The sequence below is a fragment of the Crocodylus siamensis genome, chromosome 7 (assembly GCF_052110815.1).
Source record: "Crocodylus siamensis isolate JL-2025a chromosome 7, ASM5211081v1, whole genome shotgun sequence".
Classification (NCBI taxonomy): Eukaryota; Metazoa; Chordata; order Crocodylia; family Crocodylidae; genus Crocodylus; species Crocodylus siamensis.
The window spans coordinates 11,002,867-11,019,989 of NC_143401.1; the positions used below are offsets into that span (position 1 = coordinate 11,002,867).

At 47.3% G+C, this 17,123-nt stretch overlaps 1 protein-coding gene across 3 annotated transcripts in view; it reads left to right on the forward strand.

The window, feature by feature from the left end:
* Positions 1-17,123, forward strand: part of PTPRU (protein tyrosine phosphatase receptor type U) — a 307,092-nt gene that overhangs the window by 241,896 nt on the left and 48,073 nt on the right. For all 3 annotated transcript variants that reach the window (XM_090057147.1, XM_090057145.1, XM_090057146.1), the window contains 6 exons: positions 1,087-1,277; positions 3,629-3,701; positions 9,088-9,164; positions 13,714-13,750; positions 15,058-15,155; positions 15,250-15,366. In XM_090057147.1, coding sequence (XP_089913273.1) covers positions 1,087-1,277; positions 3,629-3,701; positions 9,088-9,164; positions 13,714-13,750; positions 15,058-15,155; positions 15,250-15,366 — 593 coding nt within the window. The remainder of the gene's footprint in view (positions 1-1,086; positions 1,278-3,628; positions 3,702-9,087; positions 9,165-13,713; positions 13,751-15,057; positions 15,156-15,249; positions 15,367-17,123) is intronic.

Here is a 17,123-nt window from a genome sequence, read left to right on the forward strand (position 1 = left end):
GCCATAATTATCCTTTCTGGACTTTAAAAAATTATGGATTATTCCAAATATGAATGAGCATAATTTGACAATGTGGCAGAAGCTCTTTGTTCGCACGCGTGCACGCACACTTTTCTTAACTAAGCCACATTAAAATATTACTGTGTTAATTTAAGCATGTTAATAGTCATTGGCCACTGGGGTTGGCTTGGTCTGGCAGGGATTCATTGTCTACCTTTTCTAAGGTTAGCTGGAGGATCAGGGGAATTTCTGTAGAACTGGCAGTGAAATGTTTGGAACGGGCTGGGGAATGATTTTTTTTTCTTTCGCAAACTGTCAGTGGAAATGAAAATAAATTACTTAAATATATCTTCACAGCTTGAAACTGAGATTCCCAAATCCTTCAACTTTTTTCAGTTTCTAAAGCCTTTAATTTTTCACTGAAAACCTGAAAATTTGTATTAAAAATATATATTTTTTTCTATTAACTTTCCACTTCATCAAAAAAAAAAATTGCAGAATTTTCAAGAAGTTCTAGTTGGTCTCTGAGCCACTGGGCTTTTACCAACACTGAGCATGGCATACAGTCATAGACATGTGCTTTGCATGCCCGTGCACGCGTGCGCGCACACACTCGCAACACATTCAATACTGAACTGCAGCCATCTCCAGAGCGAAATGCATCTAGTCTTTGCTAGCCCATTATAATGCAGCATATCAGTTTGTTAGGGAATGACAAAGTCTTTCATATCCAGTTATACCCATAGGAGAAATTTTCTATAGGTGTAATAGTTACCATATATTACCATGATTAGGAATGGCCAGGCCTTCAGGGCTTGCTCATTGTTGCCTGCAGAAAACACTCTGGTATGGTGGGAAGGTTTTTATCTTGCCACCTCTGAGTGCATAGCACTACTGACCTGCTGAGCGTACTGGCTCTGGGTTGACTCAGTATAAAAGATCATCCCTCACTAGATCTCTGGCAGTATGCTAAGCTTCCTCATACAAGGCCAAGCCCAATGAGCTGAGCCTGGGAGGTTGAACAGCACCCCGGTCTCCTCTGTCATCTTCTAAATTGCTTTCACACCTTCCCCACTTTGCTCCCAGGTGACCAGCGCAGCACTGTGGTCAACGAGTCCAGCAGCTTGCTGGGAGGTTCTCCCCGTCGCCAGTGTGGGCGCAAGGGATCCCCATATCACACCGGGCAGCTCCACCCTGCTGTCAGAGTAGCTGATCTCCTTCAGCACATCAACCAGATGAAGACTGCTGAGGGCTATGGATTCAAGCAGGAGTATGAGGTAAGAGTGGTACCCTGGGACCTGTAGGGGATCCTCCCTGGCACGTCATACTTTTTGCCTCCACCGGTAGCCACTTCCCATGGAGAATGGGAGCTGGGACTTTCCTGGGAAGAGGCAGTATCCTGACATTTGCCATGGGAAGAGTGGATGGAGGGCAAACTGTTGGTTTGCAGATTTCCAGAACATCTGCGGCACCAGCCCGGCTGGTGTTCTGCCAAGCCAGGGAATGGCAGTTGTCCATATAACATGCTTGAGGTCCAAGAGCTCGTGACCCAGGCTTCCTTTCAGCTCCCAAGGCCCAGCACTGCCAGACCTGCTGTGCGCCATTCATCTTCTGCACAAGGGCTCTTGTAAATGGGTCTCCTTTCCCAAAGCTAGCTCCCCTGTTCTGTCTGTGCTCAGCACACAGCAGTGTCAGATCCATGCTGGGGTCTCCAGCTCTCTAATGCGTTGTCCTCTGAGCAAAACTCATTCTGGAAGCCTGGAAATTGTGTGGACGTGGCCTTCCTTTGTTCCAGCAAAGGGTGAGCTTGTCTGAGGAGAGAAGAGCCAACTTATTCCAGTTCCCATGGCATTGAACTGAAGTAGTTGTAATGAGGAGATCTGCCATCTGACATTTGCTATAACACACCTAGGCAAGCTGATTTCCCATTTCTTTGGTCTCCCACAGGCCCAACTATTGAAATCTCCCTTTGAAATTACTGTTTAATGTTCAGTTGTTTCAATGTTGGAGCCTTTTTTCCCCCATTTATGTATTGGACAAACCAGGGTTAGTTATAATCATTAGTGCTTCTTGAAAAGCTGCTGCATGTGCTCGAAACTAGTCATTTGGAAGCACTCACATATTATGGGTGGGGAGAAAACATGTAATTTCCTTCCACTTTCCTCCTCTTACTCTGATCCATGAACGTTACTGTCATTACATACAAACCTGTTCTATGCTGGGAGTGGGGCAGGGGAGGGGGGAAGGGGAATTAAAAAAAAAAGACCCAGAAAAACAAGCTATTTAAAAAAAAAAAAAAAAAAAAAAAAAAAGGATTATTTCTGGATGCAGCAGAAATGTGCATATGGTGCAATGCACCTTCCTAAGCAGATGTACATCCATGTCTGAAATGGAGATAGCTCAAGACGAATCTACCACGCTGTTTCTTGAAATACTCAGCAGTGGCTATTTAAAAGAGGGGGTCATGGTTGTTTTGTAGGTAGATAATTAACTTGGAAATCAGTGCCTGGGTTCTGGTGTTGACTCGCCCTCTCTGTATGTATTTGGTCAGGTTAATTTCACCTCCCCTGCCTCAGTTTCCCTTGTTGTAAACCAGGGATAATTAACGTGGACATAATTCTTGAGGTAGCCAGGAGGATTGAATGATTTGCTGTTTGTGATCCCTGTGTTAAGGTTCTTGCCTGACAAGGGCGTCACAAGACTGAGGTGGAGTTATCAATGCCGGGCTTTCAGACAGACATTTGGTTGCTGGTATTTATTTGATTCGTCACTTATCCTTGCTTTTGTGATCATGTACAGGTGGCCCTCTTGGGAGCAGCGCCCCGTGGGGCTCCTTGCCCAAAGAGCTTAGAGTCTAGTAACATCCTCTGGCACGTTCAAACTGATCCGTGGATTGTGCTATGTGGCTGGATACTGGGCTATGGCTAGGGCTCCCCCCAAAAGTACCAGCCTCTTTTCTCATCAAGTGGTTTCCTCACTGCTATCTTTCATTCAAAATGGCTAATGAAATATCACTCTTTAGGGCATTAACTGCTTGGATGTGAGGGTCAGGAAGTAATTTCTCCACATGCAGCTGTGGACCCCATCTAGGTCCAGAGACCGTAAAATGAGCTGGGAGGGGTCTGCTTTGCGAATTGCTCTGTTGGGGCAAACTTGCATACTGCTGTTTGTACCAGGGAACAGCAAAGCAGCGGCATCACCCAGGATTTGTCCCCTTGTTCCGTTAGACTGCATTCAAATTGCTATGCTGGAACTCACCATTACATCTTTACCATGCTGTGTGGAGTAGGCAAGTGGCACCCTGTTTTATAGACAGGGAAATGGAGGCACCAGGTAGTGAAATGGCTTGCCCTAAGAGGCCTGGTGAATCAGTGGAACTGGCACCTGGCAGTGCTGGGCTTATTCCTATAAATTATGCTGCCTCTCTTTGTCACCCTGTCTTTACAGGGTCTTAATTGGTCTGCAGTGCTGGATACTGCAACCAGTCATGAAGTCAAGCTCTGAGTTGAGGGGATGTTTGCTCTTGCTCCTTTTAGACTCTGGGAGGTTACAGGTACAAGTGAGTGCTGTCAGAGGGAGCCTTAAGTGTATATTTCCTGGGTAGATAATGGACTTCTCCTTTTTTTAGAGTTTTTTTGAAGGCTGGGATGCTTCAAAGAAGAAAGACAAGACCAAAGGAAGACAAGATCACATGCCAACCTGTAAGTACCAGAGACAAAAGCTTTAAAATAAACCCAAAGACCCCTTCCTTTCTTTCTGAATGCTTTGAAAGCTCTGCGGAAGATCCCCTTGGTGTGCACTAGAGGCAGGGTGCAGAGGGCCAGCTCGCTGCGCTGCAACAGGTAAACTTTAGGGACCCTGGTTATGCTTTGCTCTTGGCTGTTGCTGGTTTTCTCATCATCCTTCCTGGACATTTGTCTGCATCTCAGAATCTCTGCCCAACAGAGGCCTAAGACTGCAACAACAGGGGCGTGGGGGGTGGATGTCAGTTAAGAAGGGGCACTGAGCTGTGTAAAGAGAGAGAGATGGGAAGAGGTGACTGTGATGTATCATGGCAGCACTGTGCAAGGGATGGGGGCAGCAATGGAATAGCAAGACTGAGGGCATGAGGAGATCTGTCCTGGGGGAGCTTGGCTGGAAGGTGGGTGACCCAAGTACTGGCTAAGATGACCAGGTGAAGTTATGAGGCGTGGGTGGGCCTGGAGTGGAAGAGCAGGGGTAATTCAAGGACTACACAGGGGCAACTGCACAGAGAATTGGAATCTACCCAATTCAAGGAAAGAGAAACATGATACTTGTATTCGGTTGGCTGAGTGCAGCAGAGATCTTGTGCAGGGCAGGTTGTATGAGGCAGTTCCCATTTATTAGCAGCAGTTGTATTTAGCTCAAGCTCTGAAGCTCCACCTGGCATAGGCTCCTTTGACCACAAAAAACCTGTGGAAGTACAGGACTCACTTGTGATGTTTGTTGTTATTATGTACAAACACGTATAGTACCCAATATAATTACAGAAGAGTAGGCCTGGAAAAGACCTCTGGAAGCCTGAGGCAGGATTACCCCTATCCAAACCATCCCATGCACATTTTTGTCTAACCTGTTACTAAAACTATATGGTGAACCCCGACACAGTCACAAGGCGTAGCACCCTAACCTGCCAGAGATAAAGCAGGGAGAAAACATCAGCCAGCATCCTGCTTCTGCAAGGGTTTCATAGGTTGTTAAAATACACTTGAGAGATCTTCTAGATATGTATATAGCAGTACTATTATTACTACTGTCATTATATTTTGTATCATTCTGATGCTTAAAGGCCACAGACAGTTTGGGCCTCTATGCCCTAGGTGCAATATAAGCTCATAGTAAATGACAGGCCCTGCCCAAGAGGCTCGCAGTCTAATGTACCAGGCACAAGTGGAGAAGGCAAACAAGGTTTCAGGGCAAGCTTTTAAGGAAACAGGGGAGGTTCAGTCCTGCAGAAGTGATAGTGTGTTATATCTATAGAGTGCTTCTCTGTTCAGCTTCTTTTTTCTGACAGTCTGTGGCCATGGTCTGCGAGCCATTCACGCATTCATCTTCATAGGAGTTGCAGCTTCTGTTTGCTTTCTAAAACCAAGGAGTCGGAGAAAGGGGCAGAAGCCAAGGAGAGGGGAGTTGGCTATGGCGCATCCCACAAACTGCAGGGATGGTAGAAAAGAAAAGTGACTTGGGGCAAGCCTTGGGGAGGAAAGTCAGGTTTCCTAGTTCAGCACTTCTGAGGCTGCTACTGACTTGCGTTTTCCCAGAGGTCCCACTGAAATGGAGCACATCATTTGCATCACGTGTGCTGGCTCCTAACACAATGCCATCACTTGTTGATGCAACATCAGTTTAGCGTGATTCTTCAAACCCCAAACTATGTACACATGGGACTCTTTATTGTGCTGCAGGCTACCACACGACATCAAGTTGTTCTGTGAGTTTTGTATGAGCAGGGCTGTAGTGGGGAGAGACATTGCCTGAGGAGTCTGAGTTTGGGGCTGGACATATTAATCAATACAGCCTCCTCCCTACAGTGTCAGATAATCTCCCAGCTCCATCCACCTTGTAATGCAGGTTTACTGGGGCTTGTCAGGGTGACACCTGTGAGGTGTCTTTAGACCCGCATCATGTTTTAGAGTGAATCCACGTCCCACAGGTTTAATTTGCAAGTGTTACAGAGTCCCTTGTGTCCCATTCAGAGCCATGAAGATATCTTTACCACAGAGCAGCCCTTTACAGGGTACAGGCACTCAGTTCTGCTGTGCTGGTGCTTTGTCATAATGGCAAACGTGTATGGTGCTGTAATATTTGAGAACCGCTCAGGAGGTGACCGTGGGGAATGAGTTGCCTGGGGTGTACCGAAGGGGAGGCATTCGATGGCCCGGAAGGGACTGGAGCAACCAGGGCCAACCTGATCGGATGCTGTGGAAGCCCAGTCAAGGCTGCTTCACCACATCAATGCTTCTGTAAAACACCTCCCCCATGAATACCTTCCCCCTGGTTATTTTTACTGCTTCTAAATATATCCAGTTCCTCTCTGTATATTGCAAATTGCTGCTGCTTGTTAACATGACTAAAAAAAGGAGAGCAAACCATGCCCAAGAGCTAAACAGAGGCCAGCAGCGACAGCTCCCACTCTTTGAAGAATCATGGTTGGGGGTGTGCAGGGGGCTGGCACTCTCAGCACCTCTGTTTTCTGTCCTGGTGAATGAAGGTGCCTGGGAACAGAAGATGTCTCATTGCTCTTTGTGCTCTCCCAGGGTAATGCTGCCCTGTGGCTGCTCCTGCAGGGCATGGAGCTGTAGCTCTGGGGCGATGCTGGATGCCCTGTGCAGAGCTTTCCAGTGCTGTGGCCCAGCCTAGGTGGAATAGGGAGTCAGTGCTCTCAGGCTGACGTAGAACCATAGAAAATGAGGGTTGGAAGGGACCTCAGGAGGTCATCTAGTCCTGCTCAAAGCTGGACCATCCCTGACTAGCTCATCCCAGCCGAGGCTTTGTCTAATCTGGTCTTAAAAACCTCCAAGGAGGAAGCTTGCACCACCTCTCTGGGTAACTGGCTCCAGTGCTTCGCTACCCTCCTAGTGAGAAAATTCTTCCTAATATCTAACCTAAATTTGCTTGCTGCAACTTGAGACCTGCTCCTTGTTCTGTCATCTGCCACCATTGAAAACAGTCTAGCTCTATCCTTTTTTGACCACCCCCCTTCAGGTAGCTGAAGGCTTCTATTAAATTCCCTCTTGGTCTTATCTTCTTTAGACTAAGTGAGCTCCTGTACACATGGAGGGAGCCTGCTCTGACATGCTGGTAGTCCAGCGCGTCAGAGCAGATTCGATTAATCGAGTCTGCTGGAGCACGGAAGTTGACGTTCTCCCGCAGTCTTGCGCATCGTGTAGCAGCATCACCGCACATCTCCACACTGACAAAATGGCGGTGGGGCACTTTGAAATATAACACAGCTGATGAGCTTTAGTTCAGAGCACCCCACTGCCATTTTTTCAGCGAGGGGATGCATGGCGATGCTGATACATGTGGTGCATGGGTGCTTTTAATTAGCGCAGCTCGCTCATTAAAGCACCCAGCACCATGTCTGCAAGCATGTGTAAAAATGCCCAATAAGCCCAGTTCCCTCTGTCTTCTAAGAAGTCATTGCCATCAGGATGGTGACTGGGTAGTCCAGTTATTGACTGTGTGCATGTGTCCTTAGACTCTAGTGGCCAAACTCTTCTGTGCTACACACTGCTGTGAATCCCATTGGTTCAGATAAGCTGCAGTACTAGAGATCCTACAGGTTCAGAAATCGTGTTATGTCCTACAAATCACAAAAATGGCGTAAACACCTCTGTATACCAATGCTGACAGATGTCAGGATAGCGTTTATAGGTTTCTGGCTTCTGAGCCATTAGAGTGCACCCGGCTCTTGTTTGTCTGCAAGAGTTTTATGTGGTCATGGGAGTCTAGGAGCTGGAGCCTTCTGCACCAACTATCTTGAGAATCAGTAGCACAAAGTTAACTGGAGTCATTGGAGTGCCCTGGGATTTAGACCCAGTGGATTTTAGGCCCCCTCTACATGTGCAGGTAAAGGTGCAATTGGATCTAATGCACGATTGACACAATTGTGCCTTCTGCCATGCCACATGTGCATAGCAGGAGGTGCGATTGTGGGATTGCACATTAGATCCAATAACACCTTATTGCTGGTGTAGAGGGAGCTGATCCTGGGCTCCCTTTGCATTGGCAAGAAGCAAGCTCCCAAGGCTGGGATCCCCCTTTGCTGTGGGGGGCTTCCAGCATGGGGGCCATGTGGAGCCAGGACAGAGAGCCCATCAGGTGCTGGATTCTTGTTACCTGGGACCAAGAGCCCTGTCAGGTGCAAGGTGCAGGGACTCTCAGTCCCAGCTGCACATGTGAACCCAGGGGTTTCATGTACCCCCACAGCCCTTAGGATTATGGCAGCTACCTTCTCCATGGCCTAGGGTTGTGGGGTTTTAGCACCCCCAAGCCTTCGGGGCTCATGGCATCCATGATCCCCAGGGCTCTGGGGTTTTACACTGGACGTGATGCAGCCCAGTGGCTGGGGGACCTGTCACATGATGGGGCTCCCAGCCTGTTACATGTGCAGATTAAAGCTCAACAGCAACCAGCTGTTAAGTTAGTACACATTTTTGAGGTCAAACTTTATAGTTGGTTGGAGCTTGTTATCATGTGATAGCTACTTTGTACGTGTAGCTGGTCTTAAGGTAATTGCATAATTAACTAGTTAATTGTGTGATGCCCATAAGGTATAGAGGGGGCCTTAGAGTAAGATTTGGCCTTAACTCATGTAGACGGGAGCAGCCATTCCAGAGTGGCAGCTCCTAAGGAAGCTATTTCCTACTAGAGAGACACTTTGTCAGTCCCTGAAGGGATTGTTCACTCTAATGGCCACAACCTGATAGCAGCTTGAGGGGCCTCTGTAGGAAGCAACACATGGCCAGCATCTTGCACACTGGGGCCTAAGGCAGTGATGTTCAGCCTGTGGTTTTAGACACAAGTGGATCTTTGCCACCTGGTGCATCTGTCTTGGCATCTGCAGGGCTGGAGCTCCCCCTGCTTGGTCTCATCTCTGTAGATCCAACAGAGTGCAAGAGCTGTCTATGGTGTCCATAATACAGGAGTCTCTGGGAGCCTTCTGGTAGGTAGGACCCGGTTGGTGCTCTGTGATGACAAGGGGTTGTCTGGGGATATGACCCATAGCTTTTGCCTTAGTGTTAGTCAGTTCAGCATCATGGGCAGGAGCTCGCTGCTCAGGAGAGGTCCTGGAATAGAAGGGCAGGAGGACAACACATCAGGATCAGGGCCATCAGCAGAGCTGGGGATGAGAAAGGGTCAAGACCGGGTAGGGGGGCATGAGCACTGTGGGTCAGGAGTGTGGGGCTTCAGTAGTCAAGGAAGTCCCTTCCTTCCAAAGCAAGTGTTGGGAAGGATGCTGAGGGCTGGGGGGTGGGGGAGAGTGTAAAGGCCCAGTTTCTGACCTGTGCCCACTTCAGCCTTTCCATGATATCACAGTATCTCCTCTGATTTGGTTTCCAGATGACCGGCATCGAGTCAAACTCCACCCACTGCTTGGGGACCCCAATTCGGATTATATTAATGCTAACTACATTGATGTGAGTACCTGGGAGTGACCTCAGTCTTCAGGGGGAGACGGGGTCAGCGCTCTAGTGTTCCCACTGTCTTCTCTTAGTGCAGGGAAGGGAGGCATGTAGTGATGAGACGGGCACCCTACAAGATCTATTTGTGGCTGCAGATGTTTCTATAAGAGAAATCCAAGCAGTGTGTAGAGGGAGAGGGGACATGTGGAAGAGATGTGAGGACTGCAGCCATACCCACCAAAACCCATTCTTCTAACAAACTCTCCTGGTCAGCCTGACAGAGCACAAGGCTTTAGAGCCCATGCGGCTCATGCTCTTTATCTTCCTCTTTCTGCGTCCCCAAGGACACTATCTCTCTCCATCCCTCCTTTCCTCTCTCCCCCCCATCTCTCTGTCTCTCTCTCTGTCATTCCATCTTTTTTTCTGAGGTCTTTTTCTTCCTCCATTTCCATGGACCAAGGTGTCACTTTTTTGTTCCGGGACCCCTTCCTGCCTTTCCCCAAGTAATGGGCTATAGGGATGAAGTAGGCTGGGAGTGAGGAGTGGTTTGGGCTGAGTGGGTAGCTCAGTGCTGCAGTATATAGCAGGTCAGGATGGAGATGTTCAGCAGGGCCAGAGGAATGGAGTGAGCAGCAGGTCAGGATGCTATGTATGGACAAAGTGGGATAGGGAGCTCAGGGCTGGATTAATCAGGCTGAAAGTGCATGGGTATGGCTGTGGGAGAGACATTCCTGGCTCAAACTAGGTCAGTCCGCCTCTTTTTTTCATAGACATTTAGCCCAAGAGCGTCCTTGGTCCATCAGTGATTGCTGAGCCTGGCCTTTTTCAGCCTGCTGGCACCAGTCGGTTAACTACACAGCTGGGAGAGCCTGGCTGAATCTGGGGATTCACACATGACTTCTCTGTAAAATTGTCTGAAATAGAGCAGATCTCCCTTATCCCCCAATGGGCTCCCAGCTCAGGGCACTCGAAAGGGCCCCACAGCAGGAAGGGCTGAGCAAGACCGCTCCACGGTCTCTGTGCAGGTTGGTTAGTGCCCCTTCCCGCCCCCTCCTCTCTCTTTGTGACCCGCTCTTGCTGCTGCCGATGTTCTAATCTGTTTCTTGGACTGTACCTCACTAATCTCTCTGTCTCTGATCTTTTTCTTTTGAACCTATGTCCGATTGGGATCGTTAAGATTCGGATAAACCGAGAAGTAAGTAAACTGTCTCCCTATCCTCTCTTCTCTTCCTGTTCCCCTTTGTTCCTCCCAAGACGCTTCTCTTTCCGGCTTGTGCTACCAGCCTGATCCAGATGGGCATTGGAGTTGCCTGTGTGGTTATGGCACTTCATTGCACCTCACCAGACTGTGGTGGAATTCCTGCCCCTCCTACAGGTGACATGTGGCTTTTGGGAAATCATTTCTAGCCCCTGTGTCTCAAGTTTCCCATTGACAAATAGAGGATACTGCTTCCCGACCTCACTGGGGACAGCTGTCAGAGTGAGTCTGTTAGGGTCTGATTCTTATTTCCATTCTCCAGAAGTGAACTATCTAAATGGGCCTTTGAGTGCACATACCTTCCACACACTCCAACCGCAAGACCCCCTTACACTGGCAGAGCAGAGTGGCCAGGCCCAGTCAGGCCCCATTATGTTTGCAAGGAACACGGACAGCACGATGGGGATGGCCGGAGAAGCAGACCTAGAGGGTGTTTATGTTAAAGAATTTTCTATCAGGACAGGCATGTTTAATACAGCCCAGGCCAGTGGTTGTCAGTCTTTTCAGTCACAGCACCCCTCCACCACTTTTCTGAATGTGGTAGCATCCCCAGTTGAGAACCACTGATGATGCTACCTCAACCTACTTTAGTGCTTCTCAACCAGGTGCTGCTGCCTCCAGGTAGAAGTGCCTTACGGCTGCTGGGAGCTGTCCTATGTGCTGTTTCTGGGATGAGTGTGGGGGATGGGATGGATGGGGAAGGTTCATAAGCTGAGCCAGCTCCATTTGCTTTAGGGTGATCAAAGAGCCCTAATGAAGCAGGAGCATGTGTCTGACAACGCTGTGTGCGGGGCAGTTCTACCTGGCTGCCACAGGCAGCAGTGTTAACATTTCAGCACCCCTGAGGGGGTCTTGTGGCATCCCAGTGGAGAACCATTGGCCTAGGGTGTCAATTTAAATGGATACACATTGAGAGGCACACATTGTTCTGTCCCAAGGTCTTTTTTGATCTAACTTATGTCCCTCCAGAGGGCATATAAGATAAAGAAAATAAATAAATGTTTATTAAAATAAAAGCCCTCCATATTAGAATAAGAGCAATCCCCAGGATGTTATTTCTGTGCAAGCACCAGCTCCTCCTTCACTGGTTGGACTTTCACACAACACCAGACTAGCAAAGAAAGTACACACCAGGCTTGTAGTCTGCTCAACTCAGCATCACCCAGATTGCAGTTATTTCCGCCTAAGCAGCAAGATCATTTTTGTGAGTCTGGCAATCAATCTTGCTGCTGTCAAGGGTTTTCTTTTTCTTTTAATTTCCTTATCGATTTCCTGAAATAGCATCATTACAGTGTGGTCAAGTCTGCTTCTTCCCTCCAGGAAAAAACACTCTCACATGAAAACAAACCCAGCTGAAATGGCACGTTCTGTAGTTACAGCTGGAACCCTTCCTGTCCTGTTATTGGCCTTGTTAAGATTTGCTCTGCTATTTAGGCTGACACTTTCCTATTAAGAGTTAATAATGTTTGCAGTAAATGGTTTGGATGAATGAGGGGAGTTGGGCCATTATTCAGTGCCATATGGCGGCTTTGGACTGGGATATTATTAATAGGGCTTTCACCATGACATTTCCTGCTGTCTTAAAAATGTTTGTCAGTGCTGCTTGTGTGAGCAGGAGGCCTTTGGACCTGACACCTGCCCTCCAAATGCCTATGCCACTGCTTTTACTGCTTCTCTCCGACTTCCATGCTATGCACACAGCAGTAGCCGTGGATGGAGTGGTGCGGAGGGAACTGAGAGCTTGGGCATCGCGTGGCAAACTAGAAGATGGAGCAGGGCTGGTTGGCAGAATCTGCTCTGGAAAAGTAGCTGGGTGTCCCCCTCATGGTCCTCGCTCCATTCTGCAGTGGAGTCCCGCTCCCCCAGCCCTCCTCTTCTCGGGGTCCTATTTACTCCCTGCACTCTCTTTTCCTCTACAAATTCCTCTTCTCCTCTGATTGTCCATCTTTCCCCATTCTTTGCATGCCCCCCGCAACCTTATTTTCCATGGTCCTGTGCCCTCCTTCACATCCTTGTTCCTTCCTCACCCTCTCTCTGTCCTCTTGCTTTCTACTTCCCTGTCCTCTCTTTTCTCATTCCCTTCCCAAGCATAAAGGAAGACTGGTCTCTTGCTATCATCTGTGCCCTAGCAACCAGGAGAGGAGTCACCATGTGTGGCTAACTAAAGAGACATTGTTAGCCATGTTAGTCTGAAGTCAAGTAGAAGGCAGGATAGACTTTCACCTTTTTATAGACTTTCACCTTTTATTTATTTATTTTATATATATATATGACCTTTTGAGCTAAAACTCACTTTATCAGATGCTATGAGTTTCAGCTGATGAAAGCTTGGACTATATATCTATCTATATATAGATATAGATAGCTAGATATAGATATATATCTATATCTAATTTGGTAAGTCTGTAAGGTCCAAACCTTTTTATAGACTTTCACCTTTTATTTATTTATTTTATATATATATATATATGACCTTTTGAGCTAAAACTCACTTTATCAGATGCTATGAGTTTCAGCTGATGAAAGCTTGGACTATATATCTATCTATATATAGATATAGATAGCTAGATATAGATATATATCTAATTTGGTAAGTCTGTAAGGTCCAAATCTACCCAGCTAACTAAACTAAATGTCAGCCCATTCACTGCTTCCAGTGGTGCATTCAGACTTTGCTTTATTTTGCTCTTGACAGGAATTGAGGTTGCTTCTGCTCTGGGGTAGGATTGCTTTTGCTGATAGGAAAGTTATGTTGGCGGGGGGGGGCTCAGAGAGGTCAATAGTGCCTTTTATTAGGCACAACAAGTCCCAGTCTTCAAGGTCCAAAAGGACAAGCAGTTACAAAATGTCATCAATATGGAGCCACAGAGTCTTGTATTGAGGTCAGACCTCCTATAGACTAACATCCTGATGGCTCAGGATGTTATCTCTCATGTTGATGGACCTTAGGGGAGTTCAGAGCAAAGGGCTTGTGTGCTCTGTGTATCTAGTGGACTTGGTTTGTAAACTGGTGTTCAATGAGTAGTGTTTGGTCAGACATGAGCTTGGGTGGTCTGTCACCTACTCCAGTCTTTCCTGTGGCCGGAAGAGCACTGAGGGAGCTCTATATGGGGGAACATAGAGTACTGGGAAGTAGTTACCTCTGTACCCTGAACACATAGTCCAGTGGTTTTATGAGCTGGCCATTGGGTTGATCAATGGGAGTAGGGTCTTCATGGCAGTCCCCAGTGAGGTTGATGGTGTATGAGCTGTTTCTTGATCATGTATCCTTCCCTAGAGGTTTAATGGAGTCTTGTTCCATTACAGGGTTACCACAGATCCAACCACTTCATAGCCACTCAAGGTAAAGTATCTTCCGCATCCACACTTCGCCTTTTACTCCATTTCCCCCAAAGTGAATGGGTAGCCAGTAATTTGGGGACTAGTTAGCTACAGTTTTTTTCCTCCAAGGGATTTGGTTTTGAATATGTTAAGGCAGGGCAGGGATCACTTGTTTCAGTGCAGAGCAAGGAGGAAGTTTTTTGAAAATTATTTCAGCTCAGTAGCGCCAAGCCAAGCAATCTGTTGTTTTGCTCAGATGGAAATTCAAGCGTGATCACAAGTAATACTCACTTGTGATCCACTTGTATGACACCACTCTCCCTGCAAGGTCGCAGTGACCTCTGCAAACTGAGAGGTGCACGTCAAAAGTATGGAATAGATTTGGGAACAGGGCTGGAGCGGAGTAAAGTACTGTGTCTGACTGAAATGGCCACTAAGGGCATTTTTACATGTGTTTCTGGGGCAGTGCCAGGCACTTCAATTAGTGAGCCACATTAAGTAAAAGTGCTTGCATGTCACATGTATCAGCGTTGCCGCACATCCCTGTTTTGGAAAAAATGGTGGTGGGGCGCTTTAAACTAAAGGTCTTCGGACATGGTTTATTTTAAAGTGCCCTGCTGCCATGTTGTCAGTGCAGAGACGTGGTGATGCTGATGCACAAGACATGCAAGGTTGCCCGTCGATTCTCGTGCTCCAGGAGTAGCCCTAACAGACTGCCCTTTCTAGAACGGATGGATCCATTCCCATTGTTTAGAGGCTGTTTCAGGGAGAAAAAGGCAGGCTTCCTTGGTCCTTTTGTCCCAACACCCCACTTCACTGGCTCACCAGGACTGTGCTCAGCTCACAGATATCACCTATTTGCATCAGCCCTCCTGTTTAAACAGATTTACAAAGCCCAGCACCCCCAAGCAACCCTACAATGTCAAGGCAGTGCATGCAACTCCACCTGAACCCTTGCCAGAACAAGCCAATGCATGCAGCCCTTCCACAACAAACCACTGTGCACTCCTTAGGGCTCTCACGAGACTTCACAGATTAAGCTATTACTCCCAGGCAGTCCTATATTGCCAAGGCAGAGTATTGTCAGCAGGGAGAACTAGTTCAACAAGGAGAGAGATCCTGGTTTCAAACTCCTAACAGTTGCTATAAGAAAGAGTGAAAGGAAAAGCCTGTGGAGTGGAGACTATCTGTTCCTTTGTGTATATGCAGTGTGTACCACAGTGGGGCCCTGATCTCTTTAAGTTGTTTGTAGTTTAATTATAATAATGGGCTTTTACCCATCTTTTTACTCCCAAGGGCTTCTCAGTTCTTTTCCTCTATGTCTGCCAGGTCCCAAGCAGGAAATGGTATATGATTTCTGGCGCATGGTGTGGCAAGAGCATTGTTCCAGTATAGTGATGATAACCAAGCTGGTGGAGGTGGGAAGGGTAAGGAGTGCTCTGTTTCTCTCTCTGCTGGCTTTGGCTCTGCCAGGATATGTTCTCTTGCAGAGGTAGAGTGTGGTCTGTCTGCTTGTTGCAGGTGAAGTGTTCCAAGTACTGGCCGGATGACTCGGAGATGTACGGAGACATCAAAATCACCCTGGTGAAGTCAGAGACGCTGGCAGAATATTCTGTACGGACATTCACCCTGGAAAGGGTAAGTGTCTGCTTTCTGAAGCTCTGCTTGCTGTCCTGAAGATGGATGAGTCCCTTTGTTCTGTCTTCGGTTATGTTACAACATGGCTGGTCTCAGCCAAAGACAAGCTCCCCAGAGAAGGGGATGCTACCAGACAGCAAAATCCAAAAGCGTAGCAGAGGTTCCAGGTGCCAGGCAGATAGACAGGGTCCATCATATAGTAATACAGAGTGCATCTATGCCTCTGCTGGAGTCAGGCAAGTGGGCTGTACTTTCATGCACCCATGTTATTCCAGAGCAACTGCACTGATTTTAGTGGCACCACTCCAGAGTCACTCTGATGTTCTTGAGAAAAGGGTTTGGCCCACAATTCTGGGGCTGGTCCCAGCAATTTGTAGCTGTTGTAGCTTTACAAAGGGCCTGATCCAAAGACTCCCATCTGTAATAAAGTGTACTTAGGTATGAAATGTTTGAGGTCTTTGTAATACAGAGCTATGTGTCCTGCAAGCCATCTTTAGCCATGCCAGCATTGCTCCCTGTGGCATGTTCTCCAGCATCCTATTGAAATGATTCAAAAAACAGGATTCTCTTCAGGGAGTCTCTTTCTCTGTCTGATCATTCTTACCTGTAGGAAGGCTGAGGTTTGTTCAGTGTGAGCTCCCCACTTTGCCTTCTGTGATCCCTAGTTAGGCCCTGGGGAGCCATGTCTTCAGAGCCTTGCAGAATGGATCCTATAGGTGAACAGCACAGAACTGCTTCTTATTTATCTACTCAGTGTTGATCATTTAATTTCAGAGGAAGCACCATATAATTGCAGAGGGGATGAATGATGATCTCCATCCTCTAGTCTGAGGTGCAGGTTACATAGCAATTACTGTACAGTACGGTGGCCAGGGACATAACCAGTGTAATTTACCCCCTAATCTACAGGAACATGAAATTACTGCCTAGTTACGAGCTAGGTGCTGAAGGGTCTTGTGGAACTAGTCCATTCATTACAGATTCATTACTGCCCTGTAGGCTCTCTGAAAGGGCTCCTTATCATTGCTTGTTTATTTTTAACCCCATTGTGCTTGATGGGACAGCAGCTTGAATTGTAGGTGACTGTAGGGTACTGGGGACATCCAACCATATTATTGCAGGTTCAAAAGGCTTAGCAGTGGCCACCCAGCTCAGCACCAATGTGCTTAAATTTCTAGGGGATCAATATTTGGTAGTGCTGGAGTGATGTTGAAGCCAGGATGCTCCAGGAATGATGTAAGAGGCAAGGATTTTTTGGGTGATATCTTTTATTGGACCAACTGCCTTGTTGGGGTAAAGTTAGATAAGCTTTCAAATGCAAGGCATTCTTCATCAGGTGTGAGGTGGGAAGCATGCACAGTGATGATTAAGAACAGGGGGTAGATCTGTGAAATTTGGGAAAGGAGAAATATCCAGGGGTGCCACACAAACAGTTAGCAGAATTAAAAAGCTTGATGATTATTGGGAGATCAAGTCCTATTGAGAGGGAAGAGGGTCAATAGAACCAGTGTTCAGTGGTTGGTTCGTAGCGTATGGCCAGCGGATAAACTTTTGTTCCCAAACTCACCTTTGAAAGATGTTTGGTAGATTTCCCTTGAGATTTCCTACGAGGATTGTGAGAACAGAAAGGAACCAGCAGCTCCATTAAAGCCGTGATGTTTGGCATGTGTCAAGCAAGTATGGCAAGATTCTCCACCTATACTTGCCTGAAATGAGTGTAGGTTGTTACTATCCTGACTTAGTAGTAAATGATTTAT